Source organism: Coregonus lavaretus (genome assembly GCF_964263955.1).
Source record: "Coregonus lavaretus genome assembly, chromosome: 38".
In the NCBI taxonomy this organism is placed as follows: domain Eukaryota; kingdom Metazoa; phylum Chordata; class Actinopteri; order Salmoniformes; family Salmonidae; genus Coregonus; species Coregonus lavaretus.
Genome location: NC_140025.1, coordinates 12,686,006 through 12,706,780, shown reverse-complemented (window position 1 = coordinate 12,706,780; position 20,775 = coordinate 12,686,006). Strand labels below are relative to the sequence as shown.

At 41.3% G+C, this 20,775-nt stretch overlaps 1 protein-coding gene across 2 annotated transcripts in view; it reads right to left on the bottom strand.

The window, feature by feature from the left end:
- LOC311112032 (activin receptor type-2A-like) overlaps positions 1-15,281 on the bottom strand; it is a 49,913-nt gene extending 34,632 nt beyond the window's left edge. For both annotated transcript variants that reach the window (XM_084154999.1, XM_084155000.1), the window contains exon 1: positions 14,117-15,281. In XM_084154999.1, coding sequence (XP_084011125.1) covers positions 14,117-14,171 — 55 coding nt within the window. In that variant the 5' untranslated portion in view covers positions 14,172-15,281. The remainder of the gene's footprint in view (positions 1-14,116) is intronic.
- Between the last annotated feature and the right edge of the window lie 5,494 nt (positions 15,282-20,775).

The window sequence follows — 20,775 nt, the reverse complement described above, 5'->3', positions numbered from 1 at the left end:
CTAAAAAGTAAGAAACATGTGCACTAAAAAACAACTATCAATAGAATAACGAGGCTATATACAAGGAGGGCCAGTACCGAGTCAATGTGCAGGGGTACGAGGTAGTAGAGGTAATATGTACATATGGGTAGTGGTAAAAGTGACTAGGCAATCAGGATAGATAATAAACAGAGTAGCAGCAGCGTATGTGAAGAGTGTGAAAGTGTGTCTGTGTGAGTGCGTGGCGTCAATATGCATGTGTGTGTTTTGTGGGTGTGTGTATGTGTGTGTTGGAGTGCCACTGATGTATGTGTGAGTGCGTGGGCAGAGTTCAGTGAGTGTGCATAGAGCTAGTGCAAGAATCAGTGCAACAAAAAAATATATTGGGGTCAATGCAAATAGTCCGGGTAGTCATTTGATTAACTGTTCAGCAGTCTTATGGCTTGGGGGGGTAGAAGCTGTTCAGGAGCCTTTTGGTCCCAGACTTGGCGCTCCGGTACCGCCTGCCGTGCGGCAGCAGAGAGAACAGTCTATGACTTGGGTGGCTGACAATTTTTAGGGCCTTCCTCTGACACCGCCTGGTATAGAGGTCCTGGATGGCAGGGAGCTCAGCCCCAGTTATGTGCTGGGCAGTACACACTACCCTTTAAAGTGCTTTGCAGTCAGATGCCAAGCAGTTGCCATACCATGCGGTAATGCTGAGCAATTAGTGCTTTTTGAGGTCGGTTCGGTTTCGGTTCGATTATTAAAAAAGAATTGCGGTTTTCTATTTGGATGATTTCTTTTGACATTAAATGCACTCTGCATTATGTGGGTGAATGCTTTAACACTGAATAAAACAATAAAAGTCCCATGATGGTAGTGACTGCCCATTACTGCTTATCACTAATTAACCATCATTTATTCACATTACTTTAATAAAATATTTGTTTTATTTGATGAGCAATGCTCCCTCGGGACTGCCTCGCAGAAATATCAGCCCACAGAGAGAAGCACGAGATTGAACTTAAGTCAACTTTCTAGAGCAGTGATCATCAACCGGTCGATCGCAATCGACAGGTTGATCTCCAAGGCATTCCTAGTCGATCGCCAAATATCTGTAAAAAAAAACAATGATAAAGCCGTGTGTTCCTATTTTGGTTTTATTCTTCTCGGGCTGTTGGCGGTAGGTGTACCTGATTCAGCTGCCCTGCGCGCTGAATAGGCGAACTGTTGCCATTTTGAACCATTTCATGTGTTTGAAGGTACAAACTCTGCCTTCCCGGCGGGCCCAGAGAGCAAATCAAGTGCACTATAGGTCTACGGCTGGCCAATGAGCATGTCTGCAGTAATGTAGCAGGCATAAAAGAAAGCTACAGCAAAGTTGATATTGTGAGATTTCAAAATCATGACTAGAGAGAGACTGTCAATGAATACAGCAAAGAGATGCTGTTTTTATGAGTGAGTTCATGTTTAAGTTCTTCCTCAGCACTTTCAACACTTTGTATTCAACACTTTTATAAGCCATAAAATGCACATTCTTCCTATTTCCACTCAGTGCTACCACAAGCACTGCAGCAGTAATAAACGCGTAAGAAAGTGTATCTATAGGCTTACGTTGTTGTTATTATTAGTGGCTTGGGTCTTTGTTAATATCGAGGATTTCTCTGTCCATAGGAGTAACATGAATTTGTGCATGAGGCAGAAATAATGTGGTGCGACTCGAATTTCGCCATCATCTGGAAGACGGTGTCCCTTTTTGGTCAGTGTCAGTGGAGGAAAGGTAGAGCGGAGGGACGTTGAGAGGCAGACCCTCAGTCTGCAGCTCTCTCCCTCCGCTGAGACTCACCATCAGATGCAGGCACCATCAGATGCAGGCACCATCAGATGCAGGCACCATCAGATGCAGGCACCATCAGCCCAGTAAAATAAAAAGCAAATGATTTAAAATGTATGCTCACTCAGCTGTGCTTCACAAGTAATACAACAACATATATATTACCGGTGTGATCATATAGCCTACCTCAAATATATATATATTTTTTAATGGCCCGAACAACAATGCATTGGCAGGGCAATTCAAGCAAAGCAAATACGCGGTGATAATGTATTGGGCCTATAGCTTACTGCACAAACTTCATCGCTAATGTACTGTTTTTAATATCTTCATGTTGCATAGGCTTACATTTTTGAAGTCGTGTAAAAAAAATAATCTGAGTGGTAGATCTCGACTTGCATTTAGTTGATTTCCTACTAAATTCAATTCATTTTTAAATATTGTTGAATTCCGTTTTAATGTCTGGATTCCGTGATTCTGTCCGCATCACAGATTTTATAGGACCCTAATTATTCAGGACGGACACAAGAAGGAAACTGGGACACAGTGCCAGCCAACTCCAGCAGCTCCTGTAAGCAACCAAAATATGCTGAGAGAAATAGTTTAACCCAAATAAACTGTAAAAGTTCGGAACGAGTCCAACATTTTGGACACGTGAAGAGCTATAGTGCAACTCCCCTCGCTTCTTGAAAACTGTGATAGCCAAAATTAAGGAGATGTTCTCCAGCTGTGCCATCAATCCATCCATCCACCCTGAAGCCTGGACCTAGTGGAGCCTGTGAGAGGAAGGGGGGGGGGTCGAGGCCTGCAACATCTGTCTGGCTTCTTCATCTCTCTGGTCTTGTCTGGTTTGGGTTGCTGGTGGTTGACAGTGTCAACATGAGCCCTGGTGGGGGTGGGAGTGGTGGGAGCATGCTCTTTTTCACTGACTGACACGGTCAGGAATGCCTGGGCTTTGCTCTGGGGCCTCCAGGTTTCCCAGGAGACTATCGACTCAGAGTGACACTAGCAGACCTGGGTTCAAATAGTATTTGGCCTCTTTCAAATACTTTAAGTGTTTGCTTGAGCCTGCCTGGAGTATAAGAAAAGGAGTGGAGTTTGCACTTATGGGACTATTTCATTGGCCCTGATGTGCCAGGCAAGCTCAAACACAGCTTACCCTTGAATGATTTCAAATACTATTTGTACCCAGATCCAGACTCTAGAGAGCGAGGCAGCGGGTAACCTGAACCGGATCCAAAGCCTGGAAAGGAATGGGCCGTGGGCAGGCGAGCGACAGCATTTGAGCTGTTTATTATCCCACACCGTGGACACCAAACCTCAACCACTTCAGTCAGTCAGAGCGGAGTTTGATTTCAGTTTTAGTAGCAAATCTACAGTCCAGCAGAGCATGTCTGTATTACTGTACATGACATGTCAAGATGAGTGTGATTCAAATATAGTGCCGTTGCTTGGCTTTGGTGAAGCCAACATGTCATTACACATTTTTGAGCTGAGGATTTAAGCGGCTGGGCTAGAGCTACTTTACCCTCAGCATATGGCTGTGTAGCCTAACCTCTTTAGCCTTGTATCAAAGAGGATCAAACTCCACATGGGCCTTTGTCCCAAATCAGAGTCAAAGGACTGTTTGAGGCTACACATTTTAATTATTTATTGAGCATCATACTGTAGTACTTTCTTCAGGGTCTATGGTAAGCATATTTACTGTCCTCATAATTCCTACTCACTTCAGTATATAAACACCCACGTTTAGTGACAGATATTCAGGCTTAACACAGAATGAAAGATGTAGAAGAAACAATGTAAATGTGTAACGTGGCCAGAGTGCATCTAGCTAATACTATTACATGTGTCATCAAACCTTGAAAAGATAACCTTGACAGTGTTTCCCCTAGGATTTTTTTCAGCAGTGGTGACAAAGGTAGCAGGGGTAGGTGTTCCCATAGACTTCCAGTCATTGAGCCAATGACTATCCATTTAAAAACGCGTCTCAGCTGCTAAATGAACACTGCTTGACCGACCAACTGTTAGGGCAGCAGCAGCTTTCAAAAGCAGAAAGCAGAAAGGATTATCTAGACAGCTTGCTCCCCAAAAGTGAGGATTTGGCATTTAATTCCAGATAGTCTCAAGTCAGCAAGTTGTAGTCTTTATTAATAAGACCAAGACAAAGATGCATGAGGGCCACCACTACCAGACAAAAACATAAAGACCCCACTGAAATGAGGACCAACATAAAATAACTTTACATGAAGAACTTTACTGTATGGCACCTTTTCTCATTTATGGTTTTATTTTGCATTTCCTGTATAGGCCTAGAGGTTATGTGATGCCACAGTATGACAAAACACTCAAATGAAAACAGTACAGGTCAGGATGGTATGTCCCCAATTATTTCTCATCTAAGATAGCAACTATTGACAGTGGGTACTCAGCTGGCAAAATGTAGGGTGTTAGATGACACAAACAACACTGGACGCTATGCATGATCAAATACATTTTCACAAAATGTGGTCCTTAAAATAAATAAAACCATTTGAAAACATGAATGTGGAAGTTGTTAACCATGTCTAAAAATCCCAATAGTGTACCTTAGGATATTTACGCGGTATGAGCCCAAATGTAAAGGGCCGTGCTAAAAACGTAGAAACCTGTGGGACAGCCATTATGAAACCCGCGAAATCGGTGTGCTCATATTTGTTTTTTGCGATTGGTATTACTCACTCTACCCGAGTAAGATTGATGTGACATTGTATTGCCAACAAGTATGGGAACGTCCTGAGGGTGTTTATTGGTCGTCATAAGTCCTTGGACTGAAATATAAGGTAAAACGTTTTTCCTTCGCTTCAGTCATTCAGATGTTTTCAGAGACACACAAAAAAAACATAACAGGTTACAAAATAGAGACATCAGGGATTAGTCCAAATTCACATTGCCACCTGTTTTCATGACAAGATGCTAGCTAGCGGTGTGAGGGAGTATATGTTGGCTTGACACCGTTCGCTGAGGTAACGCTCTGGGTGAGAGGCAGCGCTGCTCTGCAGTGGCTGTATCAGGGTTTCGGTTTGGAAAATGTGGCGCCGGACAACGTGACTGGGAAGATTTTAATTTACCGGCCATTGGGTGCATAACCCAATAGGGCGTCCATCCACGGTGCTCAGAATGACAGAAATCTAATTTAAATTATGGTAATGCATCTTAATAGAACATGCAACTCATGTAATGAAGCAATTTGTGAGAAAACACCATTCTAAACAGCGCACCTGATGGCGGTTCCATATGGTGACAGAGATGAAAATATCTGTTAGAAACTTATAAAGAGGGGGAATCTAAAGATGCAATAACTTTGACTGCAAGGCACTACAGAGGGTAGTGGGTAGTGCGTACGGCCCAGTACATCACTGGGGCCAAGCTTCCTGCCATCTAGGACCAGGCGGTGTCAGAGGAAGGCCCTAAAAATTGACAAAGACTCCAGCCACCCTAGTCATAGACTGTTCTCTCTGCTACCGCACGGCAAGCGGTACCGGAGCGCCAATTCTAGGTCGAAAAGGCTTCTCAACAGCTTCTACCCCCAAGCCATAAGACTCCTGAACAGCTAATCATGGCTACCTGGACTATTTGCATTGTCCACTCCACCCCCTCTATTACGCTGCTCCTACTCTGTTTATTATCTATGCATAGTCACTTTAACTCCACCCACATGTACATATTACCTCGATTACCTAGACTAACCGGTGCCCCCGCACATCGACTCTGTACCGGTACCCCCTGTATATAGCCCCCCTAATGTTATTTTATTGCTGCTCTTTAATTATTTGTTATTTTTATTTCTTACTTATCTGTTTATTACTTAACTTTTTTTTCTTAAAACTGCATTGTTGGTTAAGGGCTTGTAAGTAAGCATTTCAAATAATGTAAGTGCGCATGTGGCAAATAAAATGTGATATGCTAATATGACTAGGATTGTGCCTTTGGCTTCTGGACAGCAAAATAAAGTTGTGGATATGAAAACCCAATAGAACAGGAGAGAAATGGCATAGCGGTGGGTCCTATAGGGAAGTAAATGGAAATAAATGTACAGAATAATATCATTCAAAATACTTCACCAGAAAGAATGACTTAGCCACAGAGGAATCAAGAATCATTAGCTTCTTTTTTTTATTTTTATTGCTGTGTATTGTCACAAATCACAAGCTCCTAGGCCTATGCCTATTTGGGAAGTCTGCAACTTGGGCAGCTCACATGGAAATAGGCCTAGCTGATTATTGAGTTTCAGCTGTCAGTGAAAATAATCTAAGATGTGAAAACAATGTGTCTTGAGAATAATTTAAAAGGTGCACTATACAGAAATCACGTCGCCATGTCCTGGTTGCAAAAATTCGAGTAGTTCGTCTAATTTCAGTTTGTGTGACAAAACAAGTATAGAGAATGTAGAGAAACAGTGTACCATCTAAACCGCTGTGAAATATATTTTCAATAACCAAAAATATTGTATTTTCAGCTGGTGCACAAAACTGAAAGTAAAAGACGCAAAAATGTAAAATAAACGGGAAGCATAGAAATAGTACACATAGAACAGATCTGCTTCTTAGACTTGCCTTCAATGAGTGACAGATCTATAACTTACAGTTCTATGTGAATTTGGTCAGGTCGCCCAAATAGTTACATATTGCAGCTTTGAAATGTTGCGACAAGAAGAAGGGGAGGGGTGTGTGGCAAAGATATAGGCGATGATTTGTTCAACGAAAATGCGCATATGAAAATCATCACTGGCACGCAGAACAGTGGAAATGGTAGGATAAATTGTAAGCTTCCTCAAACTTTATAAAATAGTCTTCATAAAATAAAATCATTGCCTTCACGTTTCCATGGTCAGACTTTGCCTATAGGCTCCTTTGAAGCAAGGTAAGACATGCCTCGTAACATGAAATAAAACATTCAGGTTTCAAACAAGTAAGTATGTTTTCAAAATGCATACTGCCTCCAGCTCACATTGTTAAGTGGTTGGTGACGCACTGATAGCCTGTTGCCTGCACTTGAATGGTGAATAGGAGGAGCACTTCAATTACTAGTTGAGAAACAAAAACAGCTCTTAAATAGCGCACAAAAACAGTTAACAAAAATCTGTATTTAGAATTGTTGCGCAATTAATGGTTTTATAAAAGCTTGTTTTATTTCAGCAGCAACCAGCTGAGGAGCTACAGGAGAAATCCCACTCAAAATAGGCTCTGTATGCTGTGCGCGTGTGATAGTTGTGTTGGATAAATTTAGACCCCTTCACATTTTTGTTACAGCCTTATTCTAAAATATATATGTATTTTTTAAATGTCCTCATCAATCTACACACAATACCCCATAATGACAAAGCGAAAACAGGTTTAGACATTTTTGCAAATGTCTTACAAATAAAAACCAGAAATATACAGTGGGGAAAACAAGTATTTGATACACTGCGGATTTAGCAGGTTTTCCTACTTACAAAGCATGTAGAGGTCTGTAATTTGTATCATAGGTACACTTCAACTGTGAGAGACGGAATCTAAAACAGAAATCCAGAAAATCACATTGTATGATTTTAAAGTAATTAATTTGCATGACATAAGTATTTGATACATCAGAAAAGCAGAACTTAATATTTGGTACAGAAACCTTTGTTTGCAATTACAGAGATCATATGTTTCCTGTAGGTCTTGACCAGGTTTGCACACACTGCAGCAGGGATTTTGGCCCAATCCTCCATACAGACCTTCTCCAGATCCTTCAGGTTTCGGGGCTGTCGCTGGGCAATACGGACTTTCAGCTCCCTCCAAAGATTTTCTATTGGGTTCAGGTCTGGAGACTGGCTAGGCCACTCCAGGACCTTGAGATGCTTCTTACGGAGCCACTCCTTAGTTTCCCTGGCTGTGTGTTTCGGGTCGTTGTCATGCTGGAAGACCCACCCACGACCCATCTTCAATGCTCTTACTGAGGGAAGGAGGTTGTTGGCCAAGATCTCGCGATACCTGGCCCCATCCATCCTCCCCTCAATACGGTGCAGTCGTCCTGTCCCCTTTGCAGAAAAGCATCCCCAAAGAATGATGTTTCCACCTCCATGCTTCACGGTTGGGATGGTGTTCTTGGGGTTGTACTCATCCTTCTTCTTCCTCCAAACACGGCGAGTGGAGTTTAGACCAAAAAGCTATATTTTTGTCTCATCAGACCACATGACCTTCTCCCATTCCTCCTCTGGATCATCCAGATGGTAATTGGCAAACTTCAGATGGGCCTGGACATGCGCTGGCTTGAGCAGGGGGACCTTGCGTGTGCTGCAGGATTTTAATCCATGACGGCGTAGTGTGTTACTAATGGTTTTCTTTGAGACTGTGGTCCCAGCTCTCTTCAGGTCATTGACCAGATCCTGCCGTGTAGTTCTGGGCTGATCCCTCACCTTCCTCATGATCATTGATGCCCCACGAGGTGAGATCTTGCATGGAGCCACAGACCGAGGGTGATTGACCGTCATCTTGAACTTCTTCCATTTTCTAATAATTGCGCCAACAGTTGTTCCCTTCTCACCAAGCTGCTTGCCTATTGTCCTGTAGCCCATCCCAGCCTTGTGCAGGTCTACAATTTTATCCCTGATGTCCTTACACAGCTCTCTGGTCTTGGCCATTGTGGAGAGGTTGGAGTCTGTTTGATTGAGTGTGTGGACAGGTGTCTTTTATACAGGTAACAAGTTCAAACAGGTGCAGTTAATACAGGTAATTAGTGGAGAACAGGAGGGCTTCTTAAACAAAAACGAACAGGTCTGTGAGAGCCAGAATTCTTACTGGTTGGTAGGTGATCAAATAATTATGTCATGCAATAAAATGCAAATTCATTACTTAAAAATCATACAATGTGATTTTCTGGATTTTTGTTTTAGATTCCGTCTCTCACAGTTGAAGTGTACCTATGATAAAAATTACAGACCTCTACATGCTTTGTAAGTAGGAAAACCTGCAAAATCGGCAGTGTATCAAATACTTGTTCTCCCCACTGTATCTTATTGAAATGTATTACAAATAAAAAATAGAAATACCTTATTTACATAAGTATTCAGACCCTTTGCTATGAGTCTCGAAATTGAGCTCAGGTGCATCCTGTTTCCATTAATCATCCTTGAGATGTTTCTATAACTTAACTGGAGTCCACCTGTGGTAAATGCTATTGATTGGACATTATTTGGAAAGGCACACACCAGTCTATAGCAAAAACCAAGCCATGAGGTCGAAGTAACTGTCCGTAGAGCTCCGAGACAGGATAGTGTCGAGGCACAGATCTGGGGAAGGGTACCAAAAAATGTTGCAGCATTGAATGTCCCCAAGAACACAGTGGCCTCCATCATTCTTAAAATGGAAGACATTTGGAACCAACAAGACTCTTCCTAGAGCTGACCGCCCAGCCAAAACTGAGCAATCGGGGGAGAAGGGCCTTAGTAAGGGAGGTGACCAAGAACCCGATGGTCACTCTGACAGATCCCCAGAGTTCCTATGTGGAGATGGGAGAACCATCCAGAAGGACAACCATCTCTGCAGCACTAAACAAATCAGGCCTTTATGGTAGAGTGGCCAGACGGAAGCCACTTCTCAGTAAAAAAGCACATGACAGCCCGCTTGGAGTTTGCCAAAAGGCACCTAAAGGACTCTCAGACCATGTGAAACAAGATTCTCTGGTCTGATGAAACCAAGATTGAACTCTTTGGCCTGAATGCCAAGCGTCACGTCTGGAGGAACCTGGCACCATCCCGACGGTGAAGCATGGTGGTGGCAGCATCATGCTGTGGGGATGTTTTTCAGCGGCAGGTACTGGGAGACTAGTCAGGGTTTAGGGAAAGATGAACGGAGCAAAGTACAGAGAGATCCTTGATGAAAACCTGCTCCAGAGCGCTCAGGACCTCAGACTGGGGCGAAGGTTCACCTTCCAACAGGACAACAACCCTAAGCACACAGCCAAGACAACGCAGGAGTGGCTTCGGGACAAGTGGCCCAGCCAGAGCCCAAACTTGAACCAGATCAAACATCTCTGGAGAGAACTGAAAATAGCTGTGCAGCGACACTCCCCATCCAATCTGACAGAGCTGCAGAGAAGAATGGGAGAAACCTCACAAATACAGGTGCCAAGCTTGTAGCGTCATACCCAAGAAGACTCAATGCTGTAATCTCTGCCAAAGGTGCTTCAACAAAGTACTGAGTGAAGGGTCTGAATACTTATGTAAATGTGATTTCAGCATTTTTTTTTTATATATATACATTTGCAAAAATATCTAAAAACCTGTTTTGCTTTGTCATTATGGGGTAATATGTGTAGATTGATGAGGGGGATTTTTTTTTTTTTTTTTGAAATCAATTTAAAAATATGGCTTAAATCTTAACAGAATGTGGAAAAAGTAAAGGGGTCTGAATACTTTTCGAATGCACTATATTATTTCCCCCTAATCCTACCACCCCAGCCCTAATTGGAGTAAACTAATGGACAACAATACTTAGGCTTCTACTTCCAACTTATACATACATACATACTATATACATTTTACGGACACAGTATATTTTACAATAGTTATATTTTTTGTTTGTTTTAGTCCCACCCTTCAGCTACCCTCAACCCCTCCCATCCATCTATGAAGACCATCCAGTTTTGATTTCTAATTGCCATATATTTTCCCATTGTGCTGTGATGTTTAACAAAAGTTCTGAACCTTTCTATTCTTATAGTTTCTTCAGATTGTAAATTAAAACAAACATTTTTGCTAAGAGTATTATTATATTATTGATTGATTGACTTTTCAAATGTTGCGAATTTTGTGATTGATGGTTTTAAACCACCAGAGTTCAGCGGCTACAGCCGTTCAATCGATAAAAACAATGCCAAATACCAGTGAATTGAAAATGTGTCCCATCTATCTTGCTATGCAGGTGGCTAGCAAGCAGCTCACGGTCTCAGACTAGGGTAATTATTTGCTGGAAACAGTGCAGTTTGTCCTCCTATCACTAGAGTAACTAATCAACACCAAACATAACATTACAATGTAACCCAACTCAGGTGTAGGCCTACCTTAGAAGTAAGCTATGTTCTTAGACTAGTGTAGCTTTCTGTGTTACAGTTCAGACTTAGTGAGAAGTCTGTGTCAGGCTGTGTGTGTTAGGCTGTGTGTGTGTGTGTGTGTGTGTGTTGGTGGGGATGCGGTGTGAGTGTGTTAGGATGTGTCTGGGTTGTGTGGTGTGTGTTTGTATGCAGATGGCATGGGCACAGGTTTGGGTGTATTATTTGGCACTCTAGGTCTAATCACCCTGCTCTTTGTTCATGATTATGTAACCCCAATTATATGTACTCTTATCACCCCTGGTGTGTTTATGGGTGGCACCTTACTCCACAGTGTAAACATGAATCGTTGAAGCAAACAGCACTGTACACTTTGTTGTATTCTATTTTCTTCTTTATTATCCTGTACACATGTACAGTGCATTCGGAAAGTATTCAGACCCCTTGACTTTTTCCACATTTTGTTACGTTACAGCCTTATTCTAAAATGTATTAAATTGTTTTTTTCCTCATCAATCTACACACAATACCCTATAACGACAAAGCAAAAATAGGTTTTTAGAAATGTTTGCTCATTTATATTTATTAAAAATGTACATTTACATAACTATTCAGTGCCTTTGAAAAACATCCCTACAGCATGATGCTGCCACAACCATGCTTCACCGTAAGGATGGTGCCAGGTTTCCTCCAGATGAGACATTTGGCATTCCGTCGACACAATCCTGTCTCGGAGCTCTACAGACAATTCCTTTGACCTCAAGGCTTGGTTTTGCTCTGACATACAGTCAACTGTGGACCTTATATAGACAGGTGTGTGCCAAATCATGTCCAATCAATTGAATTTACCACAGGTGGACTCCAATCAAGTTGTAGAAACATCAAGGATGATCAATGGAAACAGGATACACCCGAGCTCAATTGAGTCTCATAGCAAAGGGTCTGAATACTTATGTAAATAAGGTATCTCTTTTCACTTTGTCATTATGGGGTATTGTGTGTAGATTGCTGAGGATTTTTATTTAATTTAATCAATTTTAGAATAAGGCTGTAACGTAACAAAATGTGGAAAAAGTAAAGGGGTCTGAGTACTTTCTGAAGGCATTGAATATAACCTGTTACCAATGCTGCTGCTGCTCGTCATGTTTGCACTGTTACGGTCCACTTATGACCATATAAGTCACCTTTGCTGCACCGAGTACCATATTAATGCACCTACATACAGATATTTGATTTGGGAGAGAGAGACGCCCACGTTGGTGTGTGTGTAGGGAGGGGGCTGTCTTTTTCTGGTCTTAATGCCCTGACAAAAAACTAGCAAATGTGCTAGTGGGATGCCTCAACTTCCTGATGTCTTTGAGGTGGCGGCGATTAGGCTATATATGCAGATATTACGGTAACAGCACATGAAGTAGTATAGGCAGTATTGCAAAATGCAGTATTACAAGCCCTTTTTATTTTGTTTTACTATTACTGTGCCCATAAAGTAAGAGAGAGATCTGCTTGACTGGCTGGCAGTGTGTGTGAGACCATGGGAGAAAAAGAGATTTGGTGAGTGAGTGTCTTTTTTTGCATGCATGTGTCAGAGTGAAAGAGATATGAAAGAGATCTAGGACTACACCATGTGTTTGATGTATTTGATACCATTCCACTCATTCTGGCCCAGCCATTACCACAAGCCCGTTCTCCCCAATTAAGGTGCCACCAACCTCCTGTGACTAGGCCAGATGTGAGGGTATTGTGTTACAAGGTCACCTGCTCATAATTGACTAGTTAAAATGGGATACATTGATTGTTCAAAATCATTGTAATTATATTAAATATTCACAATAGTTTATACAATTCAGTCAACTACATACATTAAAATGCAATAGATTGAAAATACAATAGATTTAATATAGGCCTAAAAATGTTTTAATGTAATCTCCTCCCCTTTTCAGGTCCTGTGGTGTCTACATTGTCACACTTTCACATATACATAAATATGCACGCACGTGCATATCACTTACTCATTTAAAAACAAGTTAGTTTGGTGTGTCAATTGTCCTATTGCAGCGAATGGAACATTACTATTCACTATTTTTATCATCTTTATTTAGTATCGCTTTATTAAGTTGTTACAACCTCCCGGTTCTGCATAAAACATCAACATATGTTAACAATTTGACCACTTTACTTTAAATGAGCTTAACATGCTGTATTCTTTCAATTCCGTACATACTAATTAGCATATTACATTTAAGTTGCATAAAGTAGTATAAAAAGTTGCGTTCTAATTTCATAAATTGGTTCAAATTCTTACACAATCTCAGTTTTGCATAAAGCATGATCATTTGTTAATATGACCAACCTACCTTAAATTATGAAGTTACTGTAATTATGTATTCCTTACTGCCTCATTTGCATTTTAATGTAATACATTTTACGTTTATTTGAATCATCTTTGTTCTACGCCAGCCCTAAATATGCCACAACAATATGACCACCCTATCTTTAGATAATGTAAAAAACGTGTTGAATGTAAGAATCCAGACAGGTGATTTGGTGCCATTATTGACTACGGATTAACATTGACCAGTCCGCAACCATTTGACCTTTTCCGATCACTTGAAAATAAGATCTCAGTCCCATCCTCATGAAATAAAGTGTTGCGTGTTCCTGAGAAGCTTCTATATGACATGGAATACAAAGTATAACACCTGAACCACAGTTTCATTTTGACCCCTAACACCCTACAAAATGGTAGATGGCGTAGGTGATTTATGGCAAGTTCCCCTCAGATGATAGCATCATGGATGCTTCTTTGTGATTTGTTTGTTTTGTCAGTGGTCTTGGTGCACTGGAAATGTAATCCTGCACACAGAGGAATATTCCAGGTAGATCCACACACAGAGATTCCTCTCTTACATTATGAATCAACAGATACCTGCCCACTTATAAAAGGCCCTGACTGAGAAGACACCCAAGTGCATTCAAGTATTCAATCATTGCTGCTGTTGCACATAATGTTTGCCATGCAACAGATTGCCTTTGTTTTAGTTTTTTACATTACAGGAGGTATCAGTAGACTTGTTAATGAAAAAGGCAAAAAAAATCGGGATCCCTGTTCAAGCAAAGTATAATAAACTTTAAAACGAGGCGAGTGTCACTGTCAAAGGCCAAGACGCATTGTATCACCTGACCGTGTACAATACTACAGTACAATATTTCTAACAACCATACATACAAAGACAGTTATTTTACCAACAACAGATATCCACCCACCTGAGGAAAACGAGATGAGAAAAACAGCAAACGCAAGCTCGCTAGCGGCTCCCATTTTCAATCCAATTGAAATCCTTTTATTTCCGGGAAATAAACACAACACACAGTTGCAAAGGTTTGCTCCTCCACTGTGTGTTGTGAAGGTCTGTGCAAAAAATGACAAATGTAACTAGCCAGCTAGTTTGCAAGCTAGTATTGTCAACATAGTGCGGTATTGACACTGACTTTCCAGTTGGCAGGTGTTTGTTGAGAAGACCCACTCCAAAATATCCACTGCACTGGCCAGCCAATAGGCTTGCTACTACACAGTTTAAGGTCCTGAAGAATTATGTCCAAACATGTGGAAGAGGTGAGGGATACTTGTGTAGCTAACTAGAGGCTACAAAATGGTTAAAATCGTAGCTGACTGACTTGTTGCAGGTTGGTCTAACTATCCATCTAGTTAGCTGGTAGCATGTTACAGTAGTAGCTAGCAAGATTACTAGGCAACTATTCTACTGTGCGTAAGATTAATGTTAGCTTTCTTTACATTCATTTTTGTTAACTTACCTAGTTAGACTAATACCAGGTAAAGTATCTAAGCAGTCAAATTAGCAACAATATCATGGAACATAGCTAATTAACCCTCAATCATGAGATATGCACGTTAGCTAGTTAGCTAGCTTCAGGTAGTTTAAATCGCTACTTAGTTTGCTAGCTATCGTAAATGACCTAGCTAACTAGCTAGATAAGAAAGAGTTCCACATCTCGAAGACGTTTCGATGCACCACATTTCGTGGACTAACGTTATATTTGATAAATCTCATATTTTGGTCCTCACAACGTTGTCATCTTCCAAAATGTAACGAACATAATCCGATTCCGAACAGAAACATTGTATTTCCCATTCCCGATGGATTGCAATGTGTTCTGTGAGTTGGCTTTAGCGAGCTAGTTGAGCACACCGTAAAAGCTGGCAACCAGTGTCTGTAAAAATCTTATCCAATTGCAGTTTTGGAGCAACCAAGATTTCATCAGAAACGTCGTTGGGAAACGCACGTTAGATCAACAGCGAATTCGTTTTGTCAACACGCTGCTGTCAAGTCATGAGTGTATCCAAGACAAGAACGGCAGTACAGCATTTTCCCAAGCGTGCGATGTCCTCAACGTTTTCCTCTTCTGTGACCAGTGCCACAGTTTCAAGATGGCGTTTGGTGAGGATTGTCTTTGTTTTTTTCTTTACTCCACCCTCAGACCCCTCCCCTCCGTTTACTCGAACCCCCTCTCGTCAAATTGAAAGCGAGCTCAACAGCCTAAAGATGACTGGAATCCAATCAGAGAGGAAGATAACCATTCATTTTTGGGGTACATCTCAATAGTCTTCGTGGATTCCTCCTTTTATGTAATCGCGTAAAGGCGAAATAAATATGATGGATTCTTATAGGAAGTTGTTTTACCTGTCCTGTTCCGTTTCAGATCAACCCATGAAGGAAGAGAGACAATGCCAAAAAGCCATAGCTGACTAAACTCAACTCCATGAAGGAATTTTCCCAGTAAGCAAAATGACATTAAAAATACGTATTTTAGATGTATTTTCCAGATGTTGACATCAGGTGCATTTTAGGTGCGGAATGAAAGGTGAAAATACGTATTTTTCCGGACGTACAAAATACGTATTTTCCAGATGTCGAAAATACATATTTTCCGGATGTCGAAAATACGTATTTTGTGGAAGTTGAAAACACTTAATTTCCAGACGTTGAAAATAAAAAATGTACGGACGTTGAAATCAGGTGCATTTTAGGGGTTGAATGAAAGGTGAAAATATATATTTTCCTGACGTTGATTCTATGGCCAAATTTCAACTGCAGAAAGTATTCAGACCCCTTTACTTTTTCCACATTTTGTTAGGGTACAGACTCATTCTAAAATTGATTTTAAACATGATTTTCTCATTAACACACATTACCCCATAATGACAAAGCATAAACAGGTTTTTAGAATTTTTTGCACATTTATTAAAAGTATAAACCTGAAATATCACATTTACATAAGTATTCAGACCCTTTACTCAGTACTTTGTTGAAGCACCTTTGGCAGCGATTACAGCGCATCGAGTCTTCTTGGGTATGATGCTACAAGCTTGGCACACCTGTATTTGGGGAGTTTCTCCCATTCGTCTCTGCAGATCCTCTCAAGCTCTGTCAGGTTGGATGGGGAGCGTTGCTGCTCAGATATTTTCAGGTCTCTCCAGAGATGTTAGATTGGGTTCAAGTCCGGGTTCTGGCTGGGCCACTCAAGGACATTCAGAGCCACTCCTGCGCTGTCTTGGCTGTGTGCTTAGGGTCGTTGTCCTGTTGGAAGGTGAACCTTCACCCCAGTCTGAGGTCCTGAGCGCTCTGGAGCAGGTTTTCATCAAGGATCTCTCTGTACTTTGCTCCGTTAATCTTTTCCTCGATCCTGACAAGTCTCCCAGACCCTGCCGCTGAAAAACATCCCTACAGCATGATACTGCCACCACCATGCTTCACCGTAGGGATGGTGCCAGGTTTCCTCCAGACGTGACGCTTGGCATTCAGGCCAAAGAGTTCAATCTTGGTTTCATCAGACCAGAGAGTCTTTAGGTACCGTTTATGTAAATAAAATGTGGAAAAAGTGAACGGGTCTGAATACTTTCCGAATTCAGAAAGTATCCAGACCCGTTCAGTTTTTCCACATTGTGTTATGTTACAGCCTTATTCTAAAATGAATTAAATACTTTTTTTCCCCCTCATCAATCTACACACAATACCCCATAATGAAAAAGTGAAAATAGGTTCTTAGACATTTTTGCAAATAAATAAAAAATAAAAAACTGAAATACGGTATTTACATACAGTACCAGTCAAATGTTTGGACACACCTAATCATTCCAGGGTTTTTCTTAATGTTTTACTATTTTCTACATTGTATGAGTAGGTGTGTCCAAACTTTTGACTGGTAGTGTAAGTATTCAGACCCTTTGCTATGTGACTCGAAATTGAGCTCAGGTGTATCCTGTTTCCAATGATCGTCCTTGAGATGTTTCTACAACTGAATGGAGTCCACCTGTGGTAAATTCAATTGATTGGACATGATTTGGAAAGGCACACACCTGTGTATATAAGGTCCCACAGTTGACAGTGCATGTCAGAGCGAAAACCAAGCCATGAGGTTGAAGGAATTGTCCGTAGAACTCCAAGACAGGATTGTGTCGAGGTACAGATCTGGGGAAGGGTACCAAAAAATATCTGCAGCATTGAAGGTCCCCAAGAACACAGTGGCCTCCATCATTCTTAAATGGAAGAAGTTTGGAACTACCAAGAGTCTTCCTAGAGCTGGCCGCCCGGCCAAACTGAGCAATCGGGGGAGAAGGGCCTTGGTCAGGGAGGTGACCAAGAACCCGATGGTCACTCTGACAGAGCTCAAGAGTTCCTCTGCGGAGATGGGAGAACTCCCAATAATTTATTGGGTAAAACACCAACATTTGGGCATCAGTGTGCCTTCTTCAGCCTTTTTCAGGGAATCCAATTTGTGCAATATGTTACATATTTGTTGTTCTTAAGATCTCGGAGCACATCTTTAATATAGGAAAGCGGAGTCAACTGAAGATTGCAACAGCATATTTATTATTGCTCCCATGCCACATGCACTTATGTTATCTTTTTCAAAAGCTTTAAAACTGGCAGCAATGATGTTCAAAGTAGTCCAACCTACAGAATAAACCAACAGACCACTTCAACTACAATAACATTCTCAATAACAGTTACAATATTGTTTTTATTGCTATGACTTTTATAATTTTACAAAATAATTTTTATTGCTATGACTGTTATATTTTTGTTTGTGTACTGTAGCTGAATGCACGTACTAAATAACAGCATCTGCTGAATGACCAAAATGTAAACACTTGCAAAGCATGCTGGTATTATCCTAATGAACTCTGCCCTCAAAGTACAAATTTGCTCGGTGCAGACCAGATCCAAATCTGAACGAATCATAGACGTCTAGCCTATGTTTCACAAGTTTGAACATCACAGTATAGTACGGCACAGTAGAGCACATTAGAGTTTTATTCAGTAAACTAAATTATAGTAGAGTAGAGTAGAGTACGGTACAATACAGTATGGTAAGGTACTCTACAGTTTAATTTAGTAGAGTACAGTACAATAGAGTAAAGTAGGGTACAATACAGTACACTATACTTTTCTTTACTATGCTCTACTGTATTGTACTGTACTATACTCTACTTTTCTTTACTGTACTGTACTCTGCTCTACTGTATTGTACTGTACAATACCCTACTTTTCTTTACTGTACTGTGTACTGTACTGTGATGTACTGTACTCTGCTGTGCTCTACTCTACAGTATTGTGCTGTACTGTGCTGTTCAAACTTGTGAAACATAGATGTCTATGATTGGTTCAGATTTGGTCCGGTCTGGACTGGGCCAAATCTGAACCAATTATAGACGTCTATGTTTGGGCCAAATAACGTCTGTAGACGTTGAAATCAAGGCCGGTCCAGACAGGACAAAATCTGAACCAAACATAGCTGTCTCCTTGGACGTTGAAATCAAGGCCTATCCGGACTACACCAAAAAAAAAGACGTCTGGTAAAAAAATACTTCCAAAAGATGTTGCTGTCAGTAAATGCTTAGTGGGTTTTGATTAACTCCACCAATGGAGTGGAACAGAGATAAAGATTGTCTATTATATTGACAAGATATTTGAGTGACCGCTCTAACAATGGAAATACATGTCCTCAAAGATGGAAAGCAAGCAGGAGGAGGCGAGATCAGGTGGGACCATTCTAGCCAATTAGAGGGCAGATACGCATGTGAACAACAGGCCATAGAGCTAGATAGAGGAATCATCTTTGTATCTGTGCCATTATAGCATATGTGACAGCATGGGCAATGCCATTGATGCTATCTCAATTTTAAAGTAGTCCATTTTACTCTTCATCATTGGCTGATTGCTCCCAACTCATAGGAATCCCTACCCAAATGACTACTTTAAAATGGTGGAAGCCCTCAATGGCAATGTCCATGCTAAATCAGGTTATATCCATGATGAGACCTCTATCTATATGACAACAAGCAAAACTCAGATATAAAGTAGGTTTTTTTTCTTCAAAGTTGCCGAAATGCCACGTGTGTCCACTTATATCAGTGCATTCGCCTCACGTAGCAAATTAGCAATTACATTTTTTGTTGACCAAATTCGACACTCTCTCATTGACCTCCATATAAAAAATCCTCACTTCTTCTTCTTATTTTATGGCAGATGGCATCCAATATGATGCATTAAAGCACCCAACTGAACTATAGTATAAATCCATTACACTTTATGATACAAAAAGGGGAAATGGGAAAAATTAAATAAGAAATAAAAAATGTAACATATATTTTTCATTAACCTACCAACTAACCCTACACTCATTTAAACCCACCACCTTATTCCACTACTTTAACCCTATCTGATCCTACCCCAGGCCAACGACCTGAGAGGACGGGACACTACCACTCAACACACCCTGTAACTCTTCTGAAGTCAAATCTCGTAACCCCAAGTACTTCTCTGCAGCTGCCACCAGAACATCTATTTTCTGTGACTTACGTTCCATCTCTGCGGTACAGTTGATAACGATTGCTATGAATGCTAAGAAGCCAAACTTACTGTATAACTCATTGGCCTATCCCTCTGTTCTGGCACAGATCTACTATTCACAGGGATCCTCTCAGAATCCCTCACCCTTGATCCACCCTCCTCTACTTTCTTCACTGCCTCAGAATACGACATCTTCTGCACTACTCTGACCCTGACCCTGGCCACCTCAACCTGCCTCTAACGCACCGGACACCTCCGATCCCTAGTAACATGGGCACCCTTACAGTTGAGACACACAACTTTTCCACCGAAACTACACATTCCTCTGTCCCATGTCCTCCTGCACACTTCCCACATCTTGGAATCTCCCTCCTACACACTTCTGCGACATGCCCATAAACGAGACACCTATAACATCGCAGTGTATTCGGCAAAAAGCTCTAACAGCATAACTCATATATCTTAACATGACTTTGTTAAGTAAAGATTCTGAATCAAAGCAAAAAAAACGGACTGTGTCACCTCTGTTTCACCATGCGCCCCCACCGGAGCTACGTCGCACCAAACAGCGAGCGTCACAAACACCAGGAATCTTCTACTTAAATTGCTCCACCTCCACACAACGCTACCCCAGAAATCACTCCCTTCAATGATGCCCTGTACTTAAGCGCAAAGCAAGATACAGGTCTTTCCCCGAGTTGCGTCGCATGGAGCGCCTGCGTCTTCTGATCTGAAGAAACACAAACAAACATCACAAGTCTACTTAAGGTTACCTTCACCAACTCAACAGCACCCACCATCTTTTCCACCCGTCTTTTCCACCCATGGATCAGCCAAAAGGCCTGGTTCACCCTCTTCAAAAATCTCACTCCCACTGGACAAAACATAACTTTATCATAACCATGTCCATCAATGCAAGGCTCGGCTCCAAGCTCCTCACAACACCTTCTACCCCTTCCATTTCACCTCCAGAACTCAAACTAGCGTCCGGCCCACTGTGTTTGAACTTGACAACCATCTTCCTCGACATACCCTCTACCTTGTTATTGC